Source organism: Aegilops tauschii, chromosome 4 (genome assembly GCF_002575655.3).
Source record: "Aegilops tauschii subsp. strangulata cultivar AL8/78 chromosome 4, Aet v6.0, whole genome shotgun sequence".
NCBI classification, from domain to species: domain Eukaryota; kingdom Viridiplantae; phylum Streptophyta; class Magnoliopsida; order Poales; family Poaceae; genus Aegilops; species Aegilops tauschii.
Window position 1 is genome coordinate 429677465 of NC_053038.3, and position 25522 is coordinate 429702986.

At 46.2% G+C, this 25522-nt stretch overlaps 1 protein-coding gene across 21 annotated transcripts; it reads right to left on the reverse strand.

Annotated features, from left to right (window-relative positions):
- Nucleotides 1-25267, reverse strand: LOC109774287 (uncharacterized). 21 transcript variants are annotated; one of them, XR_012182355.1, is made up of 10 exons: nt 24963-25267; nt 24747-24875; nt 22335-22442; nt 22139-22244; nt 2351-2418; nt 2217-2262; nt 1351-1508; nt 1037-1151; nt 557-949; nt 1-472 (listed from the first exon to the last, which is right to left on the reverse strand). XR_012182355.1 is itself a non-coding variant. In XM_073496867.1 (8 exons), the coding sequence occupies exons 4-7, from the start codon at nt 22200-22202 to the stop codon at nt 807-809; spliced, it is 390 nt and encodes a 129-aa protein (XP_073352968.1). In that variant the 5' UTR covers nt 22203-22244; nt 22335-22442; nt 24747-24875; nt 24963-25267; the 3' UTR covers nt 1-472; nt 557-806. The 21 variants fall into 21 exon arrangements, 1 of the variants encoding a protein (XP_073352968.1); XR_012182356.1 differs by lacking the exon at nt 1351-1508 and adding an exon at nt 1994-2090; XR_012182359.1 differs by lacking the exon at nt 1351-1508 and adding an exon at nt 1994-2090 and having other exon boundaries at nt 557-952.
- Between the last annotated feature and the right edge of the window lie 255 nt (nt 25268-25522).

Consider the following 25522-nt stretch of genomic DNA (forward strand, 5'->3'; position numbering starts at 1 on the left):
TCAGTCAAAACTTTGCCCAAAGGCATCAAACAAGAATTCAACCTACAAAAGTTGAAACATAAAAATTGTAAAAAGTTGACATTGGCTAACGCCACACACGGCCAACAAATGTTCCTACTCTTTCAGGCTCACATCAAGCTCACATCCAGTCGCCACCATCAAGGCGGTGTCCTTGACTTCAAAGAAATTCGTCAGTGGGCGGTTCTCAGGAACGGAGGTCACAACAACATGAGTGGAGACCTCGCTACAGCGCGACCTCAAGCGTGCAAGCACGAGTCGGGCTCCTTCCTTGGCGGCCGCTTCTTGGAGGTCGACCAAGCGATCCCGGGCTCCAGCTACACGTTCGATCAACGGACCCAAGTGGACATCAACATCCTGCGAGATCCACATCGAACCTGCCACACGGGTCAGCGCCTAGTGACAACACCAAGGCTGTCTTGATCCGGCACAACATACATTTACGGAAGAATACCTGCAACAATTAACCACAATTAGCAAACATGGCGAGACGCCAGACAAAAAGCACGTCACAAAAGGACAAAGAAAGGGCATCCACCTCGGGTGGCCTCCTGGAGCTTGGCTATTTGGCCGTATTGATCTCACAGTCCCACTGACATGCGTTGACCGACCTCTCACAGGGCGGCCTCCTCGGCAATCGAAGGGCCCTCACGCTTCCCTGAAGCTTCAGTCTCATCCCGGACGGACTGGATTTGTCACCGCAGGTCGGCCTCTGTCTCTCTTATTTTGCACCATTGCCTGGAGACCAGAGGTAATGTTTTGGTTGGAATCCCCAGCGTCTCGCGTTTTCAACAATAATTCCTGGCAGGAACAGGCCTCCAAAGCATCCAACTCGGCGATGCTCTGATAATTGCTGGCCTCCTTACAAACCAAGCTAAGACGACAACGCATCTCGCAAGACGACAACGCATCTCGCAATATTGCTCCTCGGCTGCTTCATCACGGCAATAACAAGCTATATCAGCAAAAAACAAGTCTACACCAATTAAATGCCAGTAAGCAGAAGGTAGGTACTCACAGATGCAATCGGATACTGAGGCCTCCAACGCAGCAGTTCGGGCCTTCTCGCTCTCTAGCAATTGGCGCCCCCTCTCAATCTTCTTGGTCAGCAAAGCGCCGCGCTCCTGCAGGACCTACCAGCAATGGGATCAAAAATCAATACACTTACAGGCCGGGGTCTACAACACAAGCAATTACGAAATATAAGCAGCACGACGCGAAATATAACACAACACGTTGGCCTAATCCAGAATGTAAAATCATCACTTAACTAACAAGCATCACAAGAGTATAATGAAAACAAAGCTAATGCATTAAAAGAAGGGAGCAAACCTTGATGAACTGAACAAAGAAAAAGCAGACTGGATAGATGGATTCCAGGCGAAACATTACGAAACTATACCCCAAATATCGTTCTTCTGTTACAGAAGATGCATAAACAATGGGGTTCCCTTGCCCGAAATTCATCATAGTAAGCTTGGTGCAGATTACTGTATCATGAATAGGATATTTAAGACCAGAACACAAAAGAGTTGCTGTTACATGCATATGCAAAAAACTAAGCTCTAATATTTGAACAGAGATGCTATTCTCTTACTAAGCTCTTAAATTTCTTCTCCCGGAACAGAGATGCTATTCTCTTGCTAAGCTCTTAAATTTATACACAATTTTGATAGAAACATGTGAGATGTCCCTTGCTTATTGCTGATACTGTAACTGTAGTTTATATGATCTACTTTTGTGCTTCCATGCACCTGTTATGAAGCATTCATCCTGACAAAAAAAACAAAGGATGACAACTCTTCTACCAATTCTAGAACTTGTTCCTTTCTGAACCAAGCATCAACCAAAAAGTCATGTCAAATTTGAACCAAAACACATATCAAACATCATAAAGAGAGAGAGAGAGAGAGAGAGAGAGAGAGAGAGAGAGAGAGGTCAGAAAAGAGGGGAAGAAGGATTGGGAGCAGGTCACCTAAGCAAAGTAGATTACGAGCACTAAAATCCTACATGAGGCAGCATGGTGCAGAACAAATTATCGGGATGGATGCCATACAACTTAGAAATGATGCCTGAAATGGAAAGGTTGCACCAGGCACTCAAGAATTATCTAAAGCACTTATAAATCTAAAACAATGGAATATAGACAGAAGGGAGATGAGAATGTATTCTTAAATTCATAAACCAGGAACACTAACTGGGCTTTCACACGATGCCTACACTTGAAAACCCGATGATTATTTTCTGCAGAAAAATCATAATGGAATGGTATCAATGCATCACATGAAGAAATTGCAAATCATGGGGTGGAAGTGGAGAAACCATCATATACTTTGGCATTGATAAACTCGGTTATCCCAAAAGTTTGTAAGCATGGAGCTCTTCTATCTGAACCCAAACCTGCAAAGCAATCAACAATACGAGTCAATTCATAAGCAAATCCAGAGAGAGAGAGAGAAAGAGAGAACTGGAACAGGGGCTCCAAGAGGAGGAAGCAAGCGAGGGGAGGAGGCGGCGCGCCAGTTGCTCTGCTCGCTTCTCTGCACTTACGCAGCTGCCTGGCTTCTGGTCCAAGCCAGAGAGGAGCAGCCGCCATTTGAGGAGCCCTGGCTTCCCTTCATCTTCTTCAGTGGCCCGTGCTAGACAGTGGGAGATAAAGCCCCACCATTCCCCACCTGCTGCTACTTGCGCCCCACGCCAGCCTCTCCTCCAGGGCCGGCCCTGGGGGGGGGGGGGGTGGGGCGGCCGCCCCGGGCCCCCCAAGCTGCAGGGGCCCCCACCCAAGGTACGTATGCTGCTAGCTTAGGCTTAGCCCACACACGCAGCTACGCATTATTTTGTTGGAAAAGGAGCTAAGCACTACATGGGCTGGACATGCAGATGTAAGCACGGCTAGCCCACGCATGCAATCGCTAGTTCCTCGACTCATCGTAACCGTACGTACTAGCCTCGAACGCGCTCCTGTTCGCTTTCCTAATTCCCCTTTCTTTCAAGATCCAATCTTCCCGACCCCCCGGATCTGATTGCAAGTCGCCGTTTCGCCGGCGAGCTCCGCTCTCCTGTCTCCACTCGAGATGGCATCCACGTCGTGTCATCTCCGAGCGCACCATAATGACACGCCAGGTGGCCAATGGCAGTCCCCTTCGTGTCATGGCGGAGCGCCCGATCAGGCCATTAGCGAAGCAGATCCAACCGCTCTAAGGTATACCATGTTATTCACTATTACTCCCTCCGTTCCTAATTATATGTCTTCCTAGAGATTTCAAAAAGACTACATATGGATGTATATAGACGTATTTTAGTGTAGATTCACGTATTTTACTTCGTATCTAGTTCATATTAGCATCTCTAAAAAAACTTATATTTAGGAACGGAGAAAGTAGTTTATTAAAAGTAGCCCTTCTTTGCACATATTCAACTTATGTTCTATTTTATTTATTTTCAATATCGTTTTTGTGTGTATAAACTATTTCATATTTTATTTATTTTCAATATCGTTTTTGTGTGTATAAACTATTTCATATAAATATTCGTTTTGATTTGATTAAAGTATATATACACATACTAGAAAATTACTCGTGCATTGCAACAAATCTAAAATAAACTGATACATGTTGATAAACTTGAAACAAACACCCCGCTCTCAGTGTATATATCACTACAAATATGTTAGGATTCATCCATAGTATATTCCTCTTATTTGTTTGGATGATGTTGGGAAAGTTTGGGGCTGGTTCGGACACACTAACAGATTTACTGCAAATATGATGCAAAGTAGTGGGGGTCTCTTTTCAATACCATAACCTACATCGCATGCATTAGATGTAGACCGAATGATCAAATTTAGGGATAACAGGCATGCCATCGTCGTCGGCTGAGTCTTTTAAAGAGCAGAGATGGTCATTAGTATTATTAATGATTTTCATGCAAAGGGGGCCCCGAGTTTTGGTTTCGCCCCGGGCCCCCAAAATCTCAGGACCGGCCCTGCTCTCCTCAACCCCGCGATGTGTGCAACGCCTAGTGCTCGGGCCTCGCTGCTTCATCCCCCGCCGCTAGCCTAATGACCACCCCTGCTCCTCCACCCCCACAGTGAAGACCCTGTCGCCTTAGTCTTCCACGACGACAACCTGCGCCCGATCCGGGCAAAGGGCAAGCAATGGGGAGGCAAGGATGAGGAAAACGGGAGGTGCAAGAGGAGGTTGGATAGGAGGTTGAGATGGACGTCGGCAGACAAGGGATGGAGGAGGGGCATATACGTGATTGGGGCTAGGGTTCATATGGGGTTGCACGCAAAAGCGGAGACGCCAAATACGGGCAACACAACATGCGGCGTGTGAGGATAGGGTCGCTCGCACCCACGAAGGGCTCACCCGGGCCACTAGGGAGGAAGAACGAGCCCACCGGTCAGGGATATTGAAAATTAACCGTGCGGTGAAAACTAGCAGAACAAATCTCCGAGACGAACCAGTTGGCCAAAAGCAACTCAATCGAACGGTCAACGAAGCTTCAATCTAGGGGAGAGCTGGGAGGCTGAGTTGGCCAGCCTCATTATAGGTTAGAATGTTGATGACATGATCATGAATGGCGATGGCCCCTGAGTATATTGCCTTTGTGAAGGCACGTCTTAGTTTGCAGTTTCTTATGTCTAATCTTGGCCCCCTTCGCTACTTTCTTCAGATAAAGGTCTCTTCTACTTCTGGTGGATATATTTTTCTCATCGTTGTCAGACTATTCTTTTGGATATATTTTTCTAATCGTGGTTGAACTCTTCTTTTCTATATGTTGATGACATGATCATCAATTGGGACGACCGTGAGTATATTGCCTTTGAGAAGGCACTTCTTAGTGAGCAGTTTCTTTTTCTTATGTCTGATCTTGGCCATCTTCCATACTTTCTTGGGATAGAGGTCTCTTCTACCACTAATGGCTTTACTCCCTCCGTCCGGAAATACTTGTCGGAGAAATTTCAGGGAGTATTTCCCAAGACAAATATATCCAGAATCTTCTTGCTCGTGCTACTCATACTGATGAGTGCACTATTGAGACTCCCATGGAGCTCAATGTTCACCTTCGTGCTACTGATGGTGACCGTGTCTGATCTAACACGTTATCGTCATCTTGATGGGAGTCTTGTCTATCTAGATGTCACTCGTCCAGGTATCTCCGATCATGTCCATATTTTCAGTCAGTTTGTCTCTGCGCCCACATTGGTTCACTATGTCACCTCCTTCGTGTTCTCCGATATCTTCGTGGCATGATCTCTCACTGTCTATTCTTTCCCTGCTCCAGTTCATTACAGCTTCAGGCCTACTCAAATGCTACGTGGGCTAGTGATCCCTAGGATTGTTGTTCACTTTCTGTTTACTGTGTTTTTCTTGGTGGTTCTCTCATTGCCTCTAAGACCAAGAAACAGACTGCAGTTTCACGTTCGAGTACAAAGGCTGAGTCGCGAGCTATGGCTCTTTTGACGGCAGAGGTGACTTTGTTACGGTGCTTACTTCAGAAGTTTGGTGTTTCTGCACTACACTCTGCTCTTGTCTGACATTACATGTGCTCTTAGTATTGTGAGCGACCCTGTGAAGAATGAGCTCACCAAGCATATTGGTGTTGATGCTTCTTCTGTGCATGCCGTTGTGGAAGATTCAGGTTATTGCCCCTTAGTATGTGCCTACCGAGTTACAGTTGGCGGATTTCTTTAGATAGGCCCAGACTAGAGCACAACACGACTTCTATCTCTCCAAACTTGGTGTTGATCCATCATGGGTTTGGGGGGGTGTTAAGAGTTATATATGTAGCCGTGTACCCCTTTGTATTTTCCCCGTTCTATAATGTTCTTATTTCATATTGTAACACACTTGCACGTTTGTGTATAACGGCATATGGCCACCTGGAAATACAAGTTGCATATTTCCTAACAGGTACAATCCCTCCTGGTTAATGGCCAAGGACTTCTTAGCATTTCGTCTTTTCATGTTCCTCGATTTACCATGCAGCTCATTTCTGGTTGTCAAATTGTTGACTCTGGTTGTCGGGTAATTCTCGACTTTGACTCATGCTTTGTTACAAAACGTCACACTAGTGCTCTCCTTGGTGCTGGCCCCCGGTGCCTTGACTCAAAGGGCCTCTGGGAGCTTGACTGGCTTCACCTTCCCTCCGTTGCCACCATCACAAGTCTCTCCACCTCTGTTTCCTTGTCTACCAGCTCTTTTCAGCATTGCGAATCGCCTTGGTCACTTGTGTGACTCTCGTCTCTTGTCCTTCGTTCGGTGTGGTCTTCTTGAAACGTGTGGGGCCTTAATGCACTGACGCGAACCATTGCCCTCTGTGTTCGTCTCGGGCACCCCCTTGGTGATTGTCAACCGTATATGGTCCTTTCGTTGATGCAGATCGCTTCGCTTTGCTCCAAGAGCTATGAGTTCCGCTCCTCGCACCATGGTCCTTGGGTCGTTACCGATGACTCCTTTATCTAGCAGGCAAGGGATAAGAATAACGCTAACCTAAAAAAAGACAGATGGTCAAATTTCACCGTTTCCTTGATGACCTTGAGCTTCGCAAGATCAACCTCGTCGGTCGGAACTACAGTTGAAGCAACAAGCTCCTTCATGCTCACCGACAAGGGCTTGCACGCCAGATCGCAACCCTCATGCTCAAGGTTGACACTGCGAAGGCATTTGCTTCAGTCTCATGGCCCTTCCTCCTATGAACGCGTGGCACGCTGACATTGGCGGCAGATTCACCGAGTGGGTCTGAATGATTCTACCATGGACATCCTCAACAAGGTGCCCGGAAGGAATATTCTTCACCATCATGGCATGTGGCAACGTGACCACTTTTTGTCATTGTTGTTTCTTCTTTTGTGCTGGTGGTGCTCGACGCCTTGTTGGTCCATGTGAAGAGCGTTGTCATGTCGGAGCCATCGCACTGGCATCCATGAAGCACCTCATGTCACTGTACGATGCCGACATGGGCATCCTCCTGTCTTCGACGTGCGGCAAAGATCTTGGTGGCGTGTCAAACTTATGCACCAACTTTGACAAGTGCTCCTTTGCGCCAAACTGCTGCAGCATCGTCTAGATTTAGGTGATCAAGTTAAGCTTCGTATGTCCTTTCTCATTGCTCCCATGCACCTACCTCAGCCTCCCCTTGTCGTGCAAGAAGATTCAAACGGTCCACCCGTGGCCTCTTCCAGACAAAGTTCTCAACTTCCTCCCCACTTGGATTGAGAATCTACTCAACATGAGACCTCCTGTCTTCGACGTGCGTCAACCTGATCTTGGTGGCGTGTCAAACTTATGCACCAACTTTGACAAGTGCTCCTTTGCGCCAAACTGCTGCAGCATCGTCCAGATTTAGGTGATCAAGTTAAGCTTCGTATGTGCTTTCTCATTGCTCTCGTGCACCTATCTCAGCCTCCCCTTGTCGTGCAAGAAGATTCAAACGGTCCACCTGTGGCCTCTTCCAGACAAAGTTCTCAACTTCCTCCCCACTTGGATTGAGAATCTACTCAACATGAGAGGCTTCTCAAATTTGCTCTCCATCCCAGATTATCAAGCCATCGCCATAAAACTACCTCTGTGGTTACTTGCGGAGATCGAGAAGTGCATTCGCGCTTTCCTTTAGAGCGGGACCGACATAGTCAACGATGGGCAATGTATGGTTGCCTGGAGCAAGGTGTGCTCCATGTGGAACTCAGCGGCTTCAGAATCCTTGAGTGTATCTCTCATTTGTTGGGCAGATTCCTTGTTGAGCAGGGTACACTTCCTTAGTTCTCTTGTCCTGGTGCTCATGCTCAGAATGATGTTGCTGAGCGCAAGCATCGTCACCTTCTTGAGGTGGCTCGTGCGTTGATGATTGTCACCTCTCTTGCACCTCACTTTTGGGTTGACGTAGTTTCTACTTCCACCTGTGTCATCAACATTCATCCTTCCTCTGCTCTACAAGGTGACATTCCTCTCGAGCGTTTTTTTGGTCGTTCTCCTAACAACTCAATGATTCCTTTGTTTGCTTACATTTGCTACATTTTTCTTGCCCCCCCCCCTCGAATGCAGCAAACTAACTGCTCAGTTTGTTGAATGTGTCTTCTTAGGTTACAGTGATGACCAAGGGCTATCGGGTTGGGATTCTGTCAGTCGTCAGTTTCTCAGAATGTGACTGTTGATGAGTCTCGTCCTTTATATGCCGGTGCTACATATCAACGCGCCATGGCTAAGATCTTTGATGAGATAATACATAAGATTGTCAAGTGTTATGTAGATCTCACTGTAAAGGTGGTATCCTATGAAGAACATCTTCAACATCTCCAAATCATACTCGGCCGCCTAAGGCAACATGCACTCAAGTTAACCCCGTTGAAGTGCGCCTTCATGGTCTCGTCAGGCATTCCTACGGTTTCTCATTCGACATCGGGCAATAGAAATCGACCCAAGTAAAATCAAGGCCATACTCGAAATGCATCGTCCTCAAAATCTTAAGGAGCTGCGTTCGCTCGTCCATCCTCTCCTTTGGCCTCCCCCATTGAGGATATTTGTTTCCTCACTTTTTCCAATACACCTATCACTCAAGTATTTGCCCTCGTCCACCCATCCCACCGTGTCTTCCCGTAGTACTGTTGTAGACTCCACACTGTCGTCACCTACGGCTTCCCCACCCCGTTCATTACCTGAGGCTACCTCCCCTAGCTCGTCCCCTGAGGCCTCCCTATTGATTCCCCCTCATCTTCTTTACTTCATTGGCCGTCCGCGTGTTCTGGGTTCTTCTGATGAGCCATCTCCCTCGACTACTATCTTCTTCTATTGGTAACGCACTGCCTCCAGCTCAGCCTACTTATGGCTTCCGAGCTCGCCCACTTCCTCTTATTGACGCTTATGGTTAGTCTGGGCCGCACTTCTTGAGACGACTTCTTATGTTGACGGCGTTGTTCGTGCCAAATGGCAGCATGCGACGACAGCGGAAATTGATGCTCCTGCGTGCATCGGCACGAGGGATCTCATTTCCCTTCGTCCTCGTGCTCGTCTCATCACCTATAAGTGGGTCTACAAGGTTAAGCCTCTGATGGTCCTATTGAGCATTACAAAGCTCGTCTAGTGGTGAGAACATGGTCATGACTACAATGAGATATTTGCTCCTATACAGCCCATATGACCACTCTTCACACACTTTTTGATGTGGCTTCTGTTCGCCACTAGTCTCTCTCTCTCTCGCTCCCTCCCTCTCTCTCTCAGCTTGATGTCAAGAATGCCTACATGTAGCCGCCACCTGGGTATTCTCTTCCTAATGGCATGGTCTATGTCTTCGTCACTCTACATGGTCTTAAGCAAACCCCTCGTGCCTGGTCTGAGCGCTTTGTCTTAGTAGTTACTATGGCTGGTTTTTCGGCCAATGCTCATGATCCTTCATGTTCTGTCCACCATTCAACTCGTGGTCGAACACTTGTTCTATATGCCAATCATCACTGGCGACAACTCTAAGTACATTGCATTTGTGAAGGCTCGTCATAGTGAGTTTCTTATGTCTGATATTGGTCCTCTTGGTTACTTCCTTGAGATTGAGGTTTCTTCTACCTCTAATGGCTTCTTTATTTCCTATAAGAGAAGTATATCCAGGATCTTGCTCGTGCTGCTCTTACTGATGGCGCACTGTTGAGACTCCAATGGAGTCAACATCCACCATTGTGTCCACCTCCGCTCCCTGTCAGTCTGGATGGGCATCCTTTGCTTTGATGTGGAGCAGCACCAATGGCAAGCAGGAGCTCGGACAGTCGAAGCAGAGGACACAACGCAACCTAAAGTCGGTTTACATGCAGCTCGGATGTTATGAATGCCTTTCTTAATGGTGAGCTGTGTGAGGAGGTTTACATGCACCCACGACTTGGTTATTCTGCTCCTGATGACATGCTTTGTCGTCTTTGTCGCTCTCTCTATGGCTTTAAGCAAGCCCCTCATGCCTGATTTGAGTATTCTACCTTTGTGGTGGCTGCCGCTGAGCGAGTGCTCATGATCCTACACTGTCTGTCCACCTTTTTGATCTTGGTAGGACTCTTCTGCCATATGTTGATGACATGACATTCACTGGCAAAGACCCTGAGTATATTGCCTTTGTGAAGGCACGTCTTAGTAAGCAGTTTCTTATGTCTGATCTTGGGCCTCTTTCAAGAAAAATAATCCATGATCTTCTTGCTCGTGCCGCTCTTACTGATGAGCGCACTGTTGAGACTCCCATGGAGCTCAATGTTCGCCTCTGCTACTGAGGATGACTCTTTGTCGGATCTAACACTTTATTGTCATCTTGTTGGGAGTCTTGTCAATCTGGCTGCCATTCGACCGAAAGAAGAAATAGACTGCAGTGCCCCTTGTTTGAGTGCACCTCCTCCTGAAGCGTCGTTGCTCCACCGTCCTACACCCTCTACCATATGCTCTGCAGCATTGCCGTCGTGGCCAGGATGGTGCAAACTTGCTAGTGGCGATGCCTCTCGCACAATGTCGCGAGAGCCTTCATCCTCTCAAGTGGCATGAAAGGAGGGGATAATGCCGCCATGGCTGCTGGCGTTCCCTCTCTAGGATCGTGAAGTATTTTTTTTTGAATTTTTTGAATTGCTTACCACATGTGACACGTGTTGATCGTGAAGTGTTTGGGAATGAGACTAAGAAATATGAGAAATGAGATAATGACTTGTGTATTAGGGGGAATGAGGCCTAAACATAATTGCTGAGGTGAGTTATAGCTACCAAAATGATTGGTGCATTCTTCTCCAAAGTAGGCCACGCTTTTGATGCAAACAGGATCGAGTGGGATTTACTCATACTCTATCCAGTCCGAATGATAATCTTCTTTTATTTGGCAAACTTCAACCCTTGCTTTCAAAAAATAATTTGACCCAAACACTAAATATATCATTGACCATAATTCTTTATACATCACACCATATCCTTAGTGTTAAGCTTCATGAACTAGTCAATGCAAACGAAAAGTCCAAAATAATGGAAAGGGCTAGACAATTCACGCAACCAAAAGTCTGAACTAATGGAAAGGGCTAGGCAATCCACATACACACTTCAACACTTACAATCTAATAACATATAAGGCGAATTTGACAAAATAGTTAGAAATTCAATAAATGTTCACAAATTCAAAATATATGTTTGCAAATACGAAAAATGTTCACCAATTCCAAAAAGATTGTGGATACAAAAAATGTTCACTAATTCAAAAATATTCTTGGATTCAAAAAAACTTGTGAATTCCAAAATTGTTCATGTATTCAAAAGATGATCACATATTCGAAAATTCACGCATTCAAAACAAGTTCATGAATTCAAAAAATGCACATAAATACAAAAAACTATTCACATATACAAGCATACGTGAATTCGTAAAATGTTCACGTCGAATTCAAAATATGTTCGCGAATTCTAGAACAATGTTCACAAATTTCAAAAATGTTGTGATTCTTCTGATGAGCCATCACCCTTGACTACTACGTCTTCTTCTGTTGGCAACACACCACCTCCAACTCAGCCTACTTATGGCTTCCGAGCTCGCCCGCTTCTACCTATTGACCGCTATGGTTATTGCACTGCTCTTTCCGAGACGACTTCTTATCCCGTATGGCAACATGTGATGGCATCAAAGAATGATGCTCTTGCCCGCATCGGCACGTGGAATCTCATTTCCCTTCCTCATTGTGCTCGTCTCATCACTTGTAAGTGGGTCTACAAGGGTAAGACTAATGGTTCTCTTGAGCATTACAAAGCTCGTCTAGTGGTGAGAACATAGTCATGACTACGATGAGACATTTGCTCCTATACGGCCCGGATGACCACTCTTCACACACTTTTCAATGTGGCTTATGTTCGCCACTAGTCTCTCTCAGCTTGATGTCAAGAATGCCTACATGTAGCCACCGCCTGGGTATTCTCTTTTTGATGGCATGGTCTGTCGTCTTCGTCGCTCTCTATAGCAAACCCCTCATGTCTGGTTTGAGCGCTTCGTCTCAGTGGTGACTGTGGCTGGTTTTTTGGATGCTCATGATCCTTCACATCTTGTCCACCATTCAACTCATGGTCGAACATTTGTTCTATATGTCGATCATCACTGGCGACAAGTATATCATTTGTAAAGGCTCGTCATAATGAGTTCCTTATGTCTGATCTTGGTCCTCGTCGCTACTTCCTTGAGACTAAGGTTTCGTCAACCTCTAATGGCCTCTTTATTTCCTAAGAGAAGTATATCCAGGATCATCTTGCGTGTGTTGCTCTTACTGACGAGCGCACTGTTGAGACTCCTATGGTGTCAACATCCACCTTTGTGTCCACCTTCGCTCCTTACCAGTCTACATGGGCATCCTTCGCCTTGCTGCTAGTTGCTATGGGAACTGTCTCAATCCCACACCCGTGTTCCCTTGTTGGGCGACACCAAGACCGGACACTCAAGCAACACCAATGGCAAGCACGAGCACAGACAGTCGGCGCATACCTGGATTATGCACGGCAAGCCGAGGACACGGCGCTACCTAAAATCGGGGCCAAGGGCGCACAGTAGGAGAACGTGCGGTGCTTAATCAAGTGTGTGCCACACAACCTGCAAACAGGAGAAGCACACCAAGCTAGATCAGCAGGAACGAAGAGTGCACAGGCAGATGGGATGCAATCAAGTCCCTCTACTGCCACCGCCGCCAGTCTCTCCGCCTCTGTTGCCTTGTCTACCAGTTATTTTCAGTAGTGGCATCATTGCCTTGGACACTTGTGTGGGTCTCATCTCTCATCATTAGTTCAACGTGGTCTTCTTGGATCCGTCTCCGACGATGTCTCTAAACCACCAGGGTTGTCGACTTGGTAAACAGGTACAGTTACCTCATACTCATAGCGAGACAGTGCCTCAGCGTCCTTTCGACCATGTTCTTTGATGTCTGGGGTCCATCTGCCTTTGCCTCAAAAGGAGGTCATTGCTAGTATACTATCTTTATAGATGACTTCTCTGAACAGCTGGATATCTTTTATTTCTTCTAGTAGTGAGGTCTTATCTATATAAGTGTTTTGCCGCCTTGGTTCCAATCAGTTCTCTACGCCTATTCCTGTGTTTTGTGATGACTCCGATGGAATGTATATCTCCAAGCTGTTGCGTGGAGTCCTTGCTGAGGAGGGTGCTCTTACTCAGTTCTCTTAACATGGTGCTCATGCTCAGAATTGCGAGGCTGAGCGCAAGCATCATCACTTTCTTAAGGCTCATCTATTGATGGACACTACCTCTCTTCCGCCACACTTTTGGGCCGAGTCTATCTCCACTTCCATCTAACTCATCAACCTTCGGCAATCCAATCCACTGCTATGTATGGTGGTCTCCTTTCGAGCGTCTACTTGATTGTTTCCTGATTGTTCGGTGCTTCAATTGTTTGGTTGTGTTTGTTGTGTCCTTCTTGCCCCTTGTGAACGCACCAAACTTATTGCTCGGTCCGTTGAGTGTGGCTTATTAGGATACAACAATGAGCATAAGGGATATCGTTGCTCGGATCATGTTGGTCGTCGGATGACTATTTCTCGGGATATGACTTTCGATGAGTCTCATCCCTTCTACATGCGTGCATCTTCCCCGACCTTTTCAGTGGAGGACATCTATTTCCACACTTTTCCCGAACCCCCTATCACTCTTGTTGAGCCCTGATCCATTCCTCATACTGCTCTTGCTTCTCCGATTATTCAAGATTCAACACCATCGTCTCCTATGATTTCCCCACCTGCTTATCACAGGATTTGACACATTTATCACCGGTGCCTTCCTTGTCTTCATCACCTGAGTTTTTCTCGATGATTCTTGCTCGTATTCTTTCATATTTGCCTCACTTTTATACACGTCGTTCGTGTGTTGTGGATGCATCTACTGATGTGCCATCTTCCCCGTCTCAGCCTACTTGTGGCCTGCGTCCTCGTCCTCTTTCGCCTACTTACCGCCTTAGTCTTTCAAACATTGGCGCTGTTGTTCTTGAGCAGACTTGTTATCTCGATGTTGTTCATACCAAATGGCACCTTGCCATGATAGGGGATATTGCTACTGTTGAGCGCATCGGCGCATGGGATATTGTTTCTCTTCCTCCTCGTGTTCTTCCCATTACTTGGTGGGTCTACAAGGTCAAGACTCGCTCCACTGGTTCCCTTGAGATCAAAGCTTGTCTTATGGCTTGTGGCTTTCAGCGGTAGCATGGCCCTGATTACAATGAGACTCTTTGCTCCCACGGGCCATATTCATCACGTATCTGCGTCTCGGCTTGATGTTAAGAATGTCTTTCTTAATGGTGAGCTGTGTGAGGAGGTTTACGTGCAGCCGCCACTTGGGTATTCCACATCTAGATTCCCCTATTCATGTTTTTACTGTCAAATGTAACTTCCCTACCAGTTGATAGTCGAGTCACTCTTGCACTTTGTCTTTTCATCTTCCTTCTTTTGCTCATCTTCCTTGACTTTACTACAATAATTGTCCATGTGTTGTGGATTCTTCTAATGAGTCATCTTCCTCGACTAATATGTCTTCTTCTGTTGGCAACACATGGCCTCCAGATCAGCCTACGGCCTACATTGGCTTCTGCGCTCGCCGACTTCTGCCTATTAACTACTATGGTTATTGAGCTGCTCTTCACAAGAAGACTTCTTACCGTGACATTTTTGTTCATGCAGAATAGCAGCATGTAATGGCACTGAATGCTCTTCCCGCGTCGGCTAGTGAAATCTCATTTCCCTTCCTCTTGCTCGTCACATCACTTGTAAGTGGGCTTACAAGGGTAAGACTATGATGTTTCTCTTTTGCTTTACGAAGCTCTTCTAGTGGTGAGAACATAGTCAAGACTACGATTAGACATTTGCTCCTATATGGCCCAGATGACCACTCTTCGCACACTTTCCGTTGTGGCTTCCGTTCGCCACTAGTCTCTCTCTCAGCTTGATGTCAAGAATGCCTACATGTAGCCACCACCTGGGTATTCTCTTCCGGATGGCATGGTTTCTCGTCTTCGTCGCTCCCTATATGGTCTTAAGCAAACCCCTCGCGTGCCTGGTTTGAGCGCTTCATCTCAGCAGTGAATGCGGCTGGTTTTTAGTGAGTGCTCATGATCTTGCACATTCTGTACATTTGTTCCATATGTCGATCATCACTAGGGACAACTCTTACATTGTGTTTGTAAAGGCTTGTCGTGAATTTCTTATGTATGATCTTGGTTCTCTTCGCTCCATCCTTGAGAATGAGGTTTCTTCTACCTCTGATGGCTTCTTTATTTTATAAGAGAAGTATACCCAGGATCTTCTTGCTCATGCTGCTCTTACTGAGCGCACTGTTGAGACACAACGTCCACCTTTGTGTCCACCTCCGCTCCCTACCAGTCTGGATGGGCATCCTTTGCCTTGCTGCGGGTTGCTATGTGAACTGTCTCAATCCCACATCCCATGCTCCCTTGCTGAGCGACACCATAACCCTCGAGCAACACCAATGGTGAGCAGGAGCTTGGACAATCGGCGCGTACCTGGATTATACACGACAAGCCGAGGACAGGCGCTACCTAAAGCCAGGGCCAAGGGCGCACAGTAGGAGAACGTGGGGTGCTTAATCAAGTGCGTGCCACACAACCCGCAAACAGGAGAAGCACACCAAGCCGGATCGGCGAGTAACGGAGAGTGCATAGGCACGTGGGATGCTGGACCAAGTAACTCTGCTGCCATCGCCGCCAGTCTCTCCTCCTCTGTTGCCTTGTCTACCAATTGTTTTTAGCAGTGGCATCATCGCCAGGAGTCACTTGTGTGGCTCTCATCTCTCATCCTTAGTTTGACGTGGTCTTCTTGGATCCGGCTCCAACGATGTCTCAAAACCGCCAGGGTTGTCAGGTTGGTAAAGAGGTACAGTTACCTTATGCTCATAGCGAGACAGTGTCTCAGCATCCTTTTGACGTTGTTCTCTTTTATGTCTGGGGTCCATCTCCCTTTGCCTCGAAAGGAGGTCATCGCTTGTATACGATCTTTATAGATGACTTCTCTCAACACACCTGGATATACTTTATTTCTTCTCGTAGTGATATCTTATCTATACAAGTGTTTTGATGCCATTGTTCACATTAAGTTCTCTACGCCTAGTCTTGTATTCTGTGATGACTCTGGGGGAGAATACATCTCCAAGTTGTCGCTTTGAGTCCTTGCTGAGCAGGGTACTCTTGCTCAGTTCTCTTATCCTGGTGCTCATGCTCAGAATGGCGCGGCTGAGCGCAAGCATCATCACTTTCTTAAGACTCATCAATTGATGGACACTACCTCTCTTCCACCACACTTTTGGGCCGAGTCTATCTCCACATCCATCTAACTCATCATCCTTAGGCAATCCAATCCACTGTTATGTAGGGTGGTCTTCTTTCAAGCGTCTATTTGATCGTTTCCTCATTGTTCGGCACTTCAATTGTTTGGTTGTGTTTGTTGTGTCCTTCTTGCCCATCGTGAACGCACCAAACTTATTGCTCGGTCTGTTGAGTGTGGCTTATTAGGATACAACAATGAGCATAAGGGATATCGTTGCTCGGATCATGTTGGTTGTCGGATGACTATTTATCGGGATATGACTTTCGATGAGTCTCGTCCCTTCTACCCGCGTCCATCTTCCCCGACCTTTTCAGTGGAGGAATCTGTTTCCACACTTTTCCCGACAATCCTATCACTCTTGTTGAGCCCTAATCCATTCCTCGTACTGCTCTTGCTTCTCCGATTATTCAAGATTCAACACCATCATCTCCTATGATTTCCTCACCTGCTTATCACAGGATTTGACACATTTATCACCGGTGCCTTCCTTGTCTTCATCACCCAAGTTTATCTCGATGATTCTTGCTCGTATTCTTCCATATTTGCCTCACCTTTATACACGTCGTTCGTGTGTTGTGGATGCGTCTACTGATGTGCCATCTTCCCCGTCTCAGCCTACTTGTGGCCTGCGTCCTCGTCCTCTTTCGCCTACTTACCGCCTTAGTCTTTCAAACATTGGCGCTGTTGTTCTTGAGCAGACTTCTTATCTTAATGTTGTTCATACCAAATGGCATCTTGCCATGATAGAGGATATTGCTATGTTGAGCGCATCGGCACGTGGGATATTGTTTCTCTTCCTCCTCGTGTTCTTCCTATTACTTGGTGGGTCTACAAGGTTAAGACTCGCTCTAATGGTTCTCTTGAGCATTACAAAGCTCGTCTTGTGGCTCGTAGCTTTCAGCGGTAGCATGGCCCTGATTACGATGAGACTTTTTGCCCCCGCAGGCCATCTGACCATTGTTAGCACACTTCTTGTTGTGGCCTCTATTTGTCACGGGTCTGTGTTTCAGCTTGATGTTAAGAATGTCTTTCTTAATGGTGAGTTGTGTGAGGAGGTTTACGTGCAGCCGCCACTTGGGTATTCCACATCTAGATTCCCCTGTTCATGTTTTTACTGTCAAATGGAACTTCCCTACCAATTGATAGTCGAGTCACTCTTGCACTTCGTCATTTCATCTTCCTTCTTTTGCTCATCTTCCTTGACTTTATACTACAATAATTGTCCGCGTGTTGTGGATTCTTCTAATGAGTCATCTTCCTTGACTACTATGTCTTCTTCTGTTGGCAACACATGGCCTCCAGATCAGCCTACAGCCTACTAATGGCTTCTGAGCTCGCCGACTTCTGCCTATTAACTACTATTGTTATTGCGCTGCTCTTCCCAAGAAGACTTCTTACCGTGACATTTTTGTTCATGCAGAATAGCAGCATGTAATGGCATTGAATGCTCTTCCCGCGTAAGTGGGCCTACAAGGGTAAGACTATGATGTTTCACTTGAGCTTTACGAAGCTCTTCTAGTGGTGAGAACAGACTACAATTAGACATTTGCTCCTGTATGGCCGAGATCACCACTCTTCGCACACTTTCCGTTGTGGCTTCCATTCGCCACTAGTCTCTCTCTCAGCTTGATGTCAAGAATGCCTATATGTAGCCACCACCTGGGTATTCTCTTCCGGATGGCATGGTTTCTCGTCTTCATCGCTCCCTATATGGTCTTAAGCAAACCCCTCGCGTGCCTGGTTACGCTTCATCTCAGCAATGAATGTGGCTGGTTTTTAGTGAGTGCTCATGATCTTGCACATTTTGTCCACCAACCAACTCATGGTCTGACATTTGTTCGATATGTCAATCATCACTAGGGACAACTCTTACATTGCCTTTGTGAAGGCTCGTCATAGTGAATTTCTTATGTATGATCTTGGTCCTCTTCGCTCCTTCCTTGAGAATGAGGTTTCATCTTTATTTTCTAAGAAGTATACCCAGGATCTTCTTGCTCGTGCTACTCTTACTGACGAGCGCACTGTTGAGACTCAACATCCACCTTTGTGTCCACCTCCGCTCCCTGCCAGTCTGGATGGGCATCCTTTGCCTTGCTGTGGGTTGGTATGTGAACTGTCTCAATCCCACATCCCATGCTCCCTTGTTGAGCGACACCATAACCCTCGAGCAACACCAATGGTGAGCAGGAGCTTGGACAATCGGCGCGTACCTAGATTATGCACGACAAGCCGAGGACAGACGCTACCTAAAGCCAGGGCTAAGGGCGCACAATAAGAGAACGTGGGGTGCTTAATCAAGTGCGTGCCACACTACCCGCAAACAGGAGAAGCACACCAAGCCGGATCGGCGGGTAACGGAGAGTGCACAGGCACGTGGGATGCTGGACCAAGTAACTCTGCTGCCATCGCCGCCAGTCTCTCCTCCTCTGTTGCCTTGTCTACCATGTTTTCAGCAGTGGCATCATCGCCAAGAGTCACTTGTGTGGCTCTCATCTCTCATCCTTAGTTTGACGTGGTCTTCTTGGATCCATCCCCAATGATGTCTCTAAACCGCCAAGGTTGTCAGCTTGGTAAAGAGAAGAGGTACAGATACCTTATGCTCATAGCGAGACAGTGTCTCAGCATCCTTTCGACATTGTTCTCTTTTATGTCTGGGGTTCATCTCCCTTTGCCTTGAAAGAAGGTCATCGCTAGTATACGATCTTTATAGATGACTTCTCTCAACACACCTGGATATACTTTATTTCTTCTCGTAGTGATATCTTATCTATATAAGTGTTTTGATGTCATTGTTCATACTAAGTTCTCTACGCCTAGTCTTGTATTCTGTGATGACTCTGGTGGAGAATACATCTCCAAGTTGTTGCTTTGAGTCCTTGCTGAGCAAGGTACTCTTGCTCAGTTCTCTTATCCTGGTGCTCGCGCTCAGAATGGCATGGCTGAGCGCAAGCATCGTCGCCTTCTTGAGACGGCTCGTTAGTTGATGGTCACTGCTCTATCTTCCGCCGCACTTTTCGGTCAAGTCTGCCTCCAGTTCCATCTATCTCATCAACCTTCAGCAATCCATTTCCCTACAGGGTGGCGCTCCTTTGGAGCGTCACTTTGATTGCTTTCTGATTATTTGGCGCTTCAATTGTTTGGTTGTGTTTGCTATGTTCTTCTTTTCCCTCGTGAGCGCACCAAACTAATTGATTGGTCTGTTAAGTGTCTTCTTGGGATATAGCGATGAGCGTAAGGGATATCGTTGTTGAGATCACGCCGATCGACGGATGCCTATTTCTCGGTATATGACTTTCGATTAGTCTCGTCCCTTCTACATGCATTCATCTTCCTCGACCTTTTCAGTGAAGGATATCTCTTTCTACAATTTTCTCGACACTCCTATCATTCCTATTGAGCCTTTATCCATTCACTTCTCCAATGGTAACAGATCCAACGCCATCATCTCCTATGATTTCCTGACCTCGCTTATCACAAGATTCTACACCATCACCGATGGCTTCCTCGTCTCCATCACCTGAGTTTACCCCGATGATCCTCATGGTCTTCCATCTTTTCCTCACTTTCACACTCGTTGACCGCGTGTTGTGTATGCGTCTATTGATGTGCCATCTTCCCCGCCTCAGCCTACTTACGGCTTGCCTTCTCATATGTTTCCGCCAATTGACCGCCCTGATTTTTCAAGCGCTTGCGCTGCTTTTCTTGAGTCGATTTCTTATCGTGACTGTTGCTTATCTGAAATGGCAGTTTACGATGGTAGAGGAGATTGTTGCTCATCTGAAATGGCAGTTTACGATGGTAGAGAAGACTGTTGCTCTTGAGCGTACCGGCACGTGGGATCTTGTTTCTCTTCCTCTTTGTGTTCGTCCCATCACTTGTAAGGGGTCTACAAGGTTAAGACTCGCTCTGATGGTTCCGTTGCGTTACAAAACTCGTCTTGTGGCTCGTGGCTTTCAGGAGGTGCTTGGTCTTGATTACAAGACTTTTTGCTAATGTGAACCATATGACCACTGTTCACACATTCGCCACTTATCTATACCTCAACTTGATGTTAAGAACGTCTTTCTCAATGGTGAGCTGCGTGAGGACGTTTACATGCAGCCACCATCTAGGTATTTTGTTCCTTACGACATGCTTTATCGTCTTCGTCGCTCTCCATGGCCCGAAGCAAGCCCTCAAGATTGGTGTGAGTGTTTTCCTCTACAGTGGCTGTCGTTGGTTTCAGCAAGTGCTCATGATCCTGCATTGTTTGTCCAACTTTCTGCTCTTGGTTGGACTCTTCTTCTATAAGTTGATGACATGTTCACTACTGGCAAAGACACCGAGTATATTACCTTTGTGAAGGCACGTCTTAGTAAGCACTTCCTTATATCTGATCTTGGCCCGCTTTGCTACTTTCTTAGGATTAAGGTCTCTTCTTGGTCAAGAAAAGTAATCCAGGATCTTCTTGCTCATGTTGCTCTTACTGATGAGCGCACCATTGACTCCCATGTAGCTAATGTTCACCTTCGCGCTACTGATGGTGACCCTTTGTCGGCTCTGACACGTTATCGTCATCTTGTTGGGAGTCTTCCGGCTATCACCCGCCGGGATATCTCCTATCATATCCATATTTTGAGTCAGTTCGTCTCTGCCCCCACCTCGGTTCACTATAGTCATCTTCTTCGTGTTTTTTATATCTTCATGGTTTTTGATATCTTCGTGGCACGATCCCTCACTGTATATTCTTTCCCCGTTCACGTTCATTACAACTCCCAGGCATATTGAGATGCTATGTGGGCTAGTGATCCCTTGGATTGTCGTTCACTTTCTGCTTCCTGTGCATTTCTAATGGTTCTCTGATTGCTTGGAAGAAGAAACAGATTGCAATGCCCGTACAAGTGCACCTCCTCCTACAACGTCGGCACGCCACCATCCAGCTCTACCCACCAGTATATGCTCTACGGCATTGTCGCCGCGGCTCAGATGGTGGCAAACTCGCTAGCGCCAATGCCTCTCGCACGATGTCGCAAGAGCCTTCATCCTCTCAAGTGGCATGAATGGCCGGGGCACACTGATGCCATGGCCGCTGGCATTCCCTCTCTCAAATCGTGAAGTGAATAAGAGAAATAGTCTAGCATATTAGGGGAACGAGGCCCAAACAGAATTGTTGAGATGAGTTAGGCTCACTACCAAAATGGTTGGTGTATTCTTCTCCAAAGTGGGCCACGTTTGCATAACATGACCCCGTAGGATAGTCATACTCTATCAAGCCCAAATGATAATCTTCTTTTCTCAATAAACTTTAACCCTGACTTCCAAATAATAATTTGACCCAAACACTAGACATAGCATTGACCATAATTTTTTATACATCACACCATATTTTTAGAATCTACTAACATGTAAGTCGTATGAAAAAAGGAATAAATCTACGCATGTAATTTACATGTAACCATTATATTATATTGTTTCAGAAATCCTAGGTAGGTCTCACTAGATGTCTAGACCCATGTTTATACTCTACAACATTGTACATTTGTAAATAGAAGGGTTTGGTTTAATTTATAACCATCGTCTAGACGGTAATCTCTAGTTCCCAACCTAGGGGTGTGCATTACATGATGGAGAATACAATAATCTCTGAACTTTGCCAAAAACTTACGAAAGTAATTTCAACTCAATAAACAATTATGTTTGCAATTTCAAAAGGAAGATATAATGATAAGGTGTTTAACAAATATGCATGCATGTTGTATCATGCTTATCGAGTGAACAAAACAAATATTACGATAGATACTAGGAAATAGAATGCATACCAATATGAATACAACCACTGGCTCCATCACGAAATGTTGCGTGATAAAAGCCCGCGCCCGCCATGCTAACTCAACAGCATCCTCAACTGACATGTTGAATTTGTAACTGAAATGTAAAACACAAACATAAGGGATGCAACTTCAAGATAATATGAACAGTGAGCAAAGCAACATATAGAGGTATAAAAGAACATACCCCTCATCCAAGATACCATGAGCATATAATAAGCATACAGAGAGTAAGAGAACCGGCTTCCCTTGAGCCTTGCACCCTCGCTTATCAACATAGTACCAAGACCGAACCCTAGAAAAAGAGCAGAATTGTTAAGCATAGACCTAAGTACAGCTTAACGACACTAAAATATGTCAAAGGGCCACTCACAGTTCCATCAAATCTCTAAAGGAAGAAACTATTGTTATGCTAACTGTCTTTTACTATCAAAGGGGAGTGTGGTTGTGCTGGTAGGTCGTGGTATATCGATTCGCATGTTCGTGTGTCGCTTCCTCCGCTCTCAACCAAATTATCGCCGGCGAGTGGACCCGCCCGCTCTCTTCCCTGCCTCATCGACTCGCTCGACCCAGTCTGATTTATTCTTCCTCTCTCGTGAAGAGCAAGCGCGACCAGCTAGGGTTACTATCGCGTTCAGTCGTCGCCGCCTCGCATAACATTTGTCGAACACAAGCCTAGGTCGCCCTCGATTGTACATGCAAGATGTAGCTCACCGTCTTCTGTCATGTACGATCTTCATCTATACCTGCTTCCTAGCGCATCGAACAGTGGCACCGCAGCAGGTCTCCAAGTGCAGCAGCTACTCCAGTTGTACGTGAGCGTTCAAGAGAGGTTCTTGGAGTTCTCATGGTCCGCGGCCGCCGAAAGGGTGGAAGAGTAGATTTGTTAAGGCTTCCAGGTGTTTGTCTTCAATACCAACGTATTCTTTTCTCATCACTAAGCATTTGTCTCGCTCCCTAATTGTTTCTTGCACTATATGGCCAGATCTAGCTTCTTCATTTATCCATGATTTTTCTTTAAAGTCCATCGACTAAATGTACAAGAGCTTGGCGGCTCTTTTCTAGCTGCAGCTAAAACTTTATATTAAAGTAAACTTTAGTTTTGTTGGTTTCTTGTTCATAGAACCAGCGGCAAGAAATAAGGCTAGATTAGCCACGGCAACATCAACCAAGTTTATGAGCATGTACCTGGACCCTCCTGTATGGCAGTTCATCCACCTTACATGAAGATTAAAGTCATCTACATCAATATATTAATTTTGCTCCTGGTATGCATTTCTTGGAGAAATCTTTGGGCAAATATTTTCCTATTTTTGCTTTCTTCAGAAATCTTGGGAGAAATTTAGTGCTGGCACCTTCAGTTCTATTATGTCCATCCCAAAAAGTTTGTCTTAAATTTATCTAGATACGGATGAATCTAACACTAAAAATTAGCATTGTAATCACAACTGTGGGCTAATTCTGTAAAGAAATGCAATGATGTAATGTTCTTGGTTAAACTTCAGTTCTCTATATACTCCCTTCGTCCCAAAGTAAGTGCCGCTGATTTAGTACAAAGTTAGTGACACTTATTTTGGGATGGAGGGAGTACTTAGTAATGCAAATTCAAGAATGTTGCAGGCATGTTGGCATTGAAGTTTTGATAGATATTTTGCTTATGTGTATTTAACATTAACAGAGATACTAACATTGTTTCGATATTTCGCCAGTAGAAGACTGGATTGTGTCTACAACCATTGTGCATCAATGCGATCCAAAAATAGGTAATTCGAGGTGAATTTCACTTGTGGTAGCACACAGTTCAGATGGCAACGCGGGAATTTTACAGAAGCCTTCTACAAACCACAAATATGCATCAAGCAAAAGCCTTCTACAACGACTAACAAACATGCAAGGGCAATTTTACAGAAGGATCAGCACTTGTGGAAAAATAGACATTATACAATAACAGCAGCTTTCTATTGGCTTTCTCCAAACCACAAAGACACAAATCAATATGCACAAATGTTGGACCTACAGATAAGCAGACTTGAATTCAATAGTAAGTATTAGCAAAACTATCTTTTTTGTGTGTGTGGTATCAGTATCACATCAATTCACAACTCTCTATCATTAACAATCCCACTACAGATTACCTCCCTCCTCAGTTCCAAAAGATAATTAGCTCTTTGTATTCACCATGTAATCCAAATGAACCGCCATATCCAAGCACGGTCACCACAACTGGTGTGAGGTTATGGCACTGCAATTGGTGGCTCAGCTATTGTGAGGTTGTGATATGTTTTTCTCTGTTGTGCACGAGAACCTAAGCAGAAGTTCTTCACACCCAAATCAAGTTGGTTTGAGATTTCATAGAAGTATGAATCACTGCCCTGAATTACTAGATATGAAAATGTACAGCCCTGGTACGCAAGAGTAAAGAAACACACCCCTGGCCACCAAATTGTCCTCCCATAGATAATCAACGGACAAAGGAACCAGATTTCGCTAGGACATCTATAAATATCCCGACCCTAAATCACGCGTCCACGCCAGCAAATCGAATCCCCGCAGCACCAAACCCTAGCACGAATGCGAGGCCAAGGGACAGGGGACTCACATGTGTACCCGCCCATGCTGGCCCGGGACTCGGCGGCGACGATGACGCCTTGTCGAAGATGAAGGAGAGCGTGTTCGTCCCCTTCTTGTTGCTCACCATCTCCATGGTCGCCTTCTGGAACCCATCGAACTGCCACCGGGAAACGAAAACGGGGCGCAAACGGATCAGAGGCCGGCGGAGAGAAAAGGGGATTGAGGGAGGGGAAGGCTCACGCACGTGGTTGCAGGTGGGGAACTCGAGGGCGAGCTGGTCGGCGGTGTCGGCGGAGAAGAGGCCGCCGAAGTCGTCGCTGCCGGCCGCGGCGGCGCCGGTTCTAGGGCGGACAGGTTGGGAATTCGAGGGCGATCTGGTCGTCGGTGTCGGCGGAGAAGAGGCCGCCGAAGTCTTCGCTACCGGCCGCGGCGGTGCCGAAGTGCTTCTCGACGGCGTGGATGTGTAGCGGCGGAGGCGATCAATTGAGATTTTTTTCTCTTTTCCTCTTCGCGTCGGTCTCCCCCTTCATTTCTTGCGGCAGGCCTTGTCTCGCACGAGAGGCCCTGCTTATGGAGGGATCGGGCCGGGCTGTGCCCCATGGGTATACCGTCTCGACTTGGATGGAGGCGGTTATGGCGCCCCATGGGCCGCGGCCCATAACCGGGAGGTGGTGGTTCGCTCCCAGCAGAGCATTACAAAAGTCAACTTTTTTATGGGAGGAATGGGTTTCCGCGATATCGAGCTCTTTAACCTGGCTTTACTGGCCAGGCAGGCCTGGCGCCTCCTACAGGAACCCACCTCTT

Bases quoted from the DNA above. Each gene is read 5' to 3' on its own strand.
- LOC109774287 (XM_073496867.1), bottom strand. From the start codon at position 22,202: ATGGCGGGCGCGGGCTTTTATCACGCAACATTTCGTGATGGAGCCAGT. The intron at 2,419-22,138 runs GTATGCATTCTA...ATTGCTTTGCAG, and splicing joins CAGTGGTTGTATTCATATTG to GTTTGGGTTCAGATAGAAGA. The intron at 950-1,036 runs GTGAGTACCTAC...GTGATGAAGCAG, and splicing joins CTCAGTATCCGATTGCATCT to CCGAGGAGCAATATTGCGAG.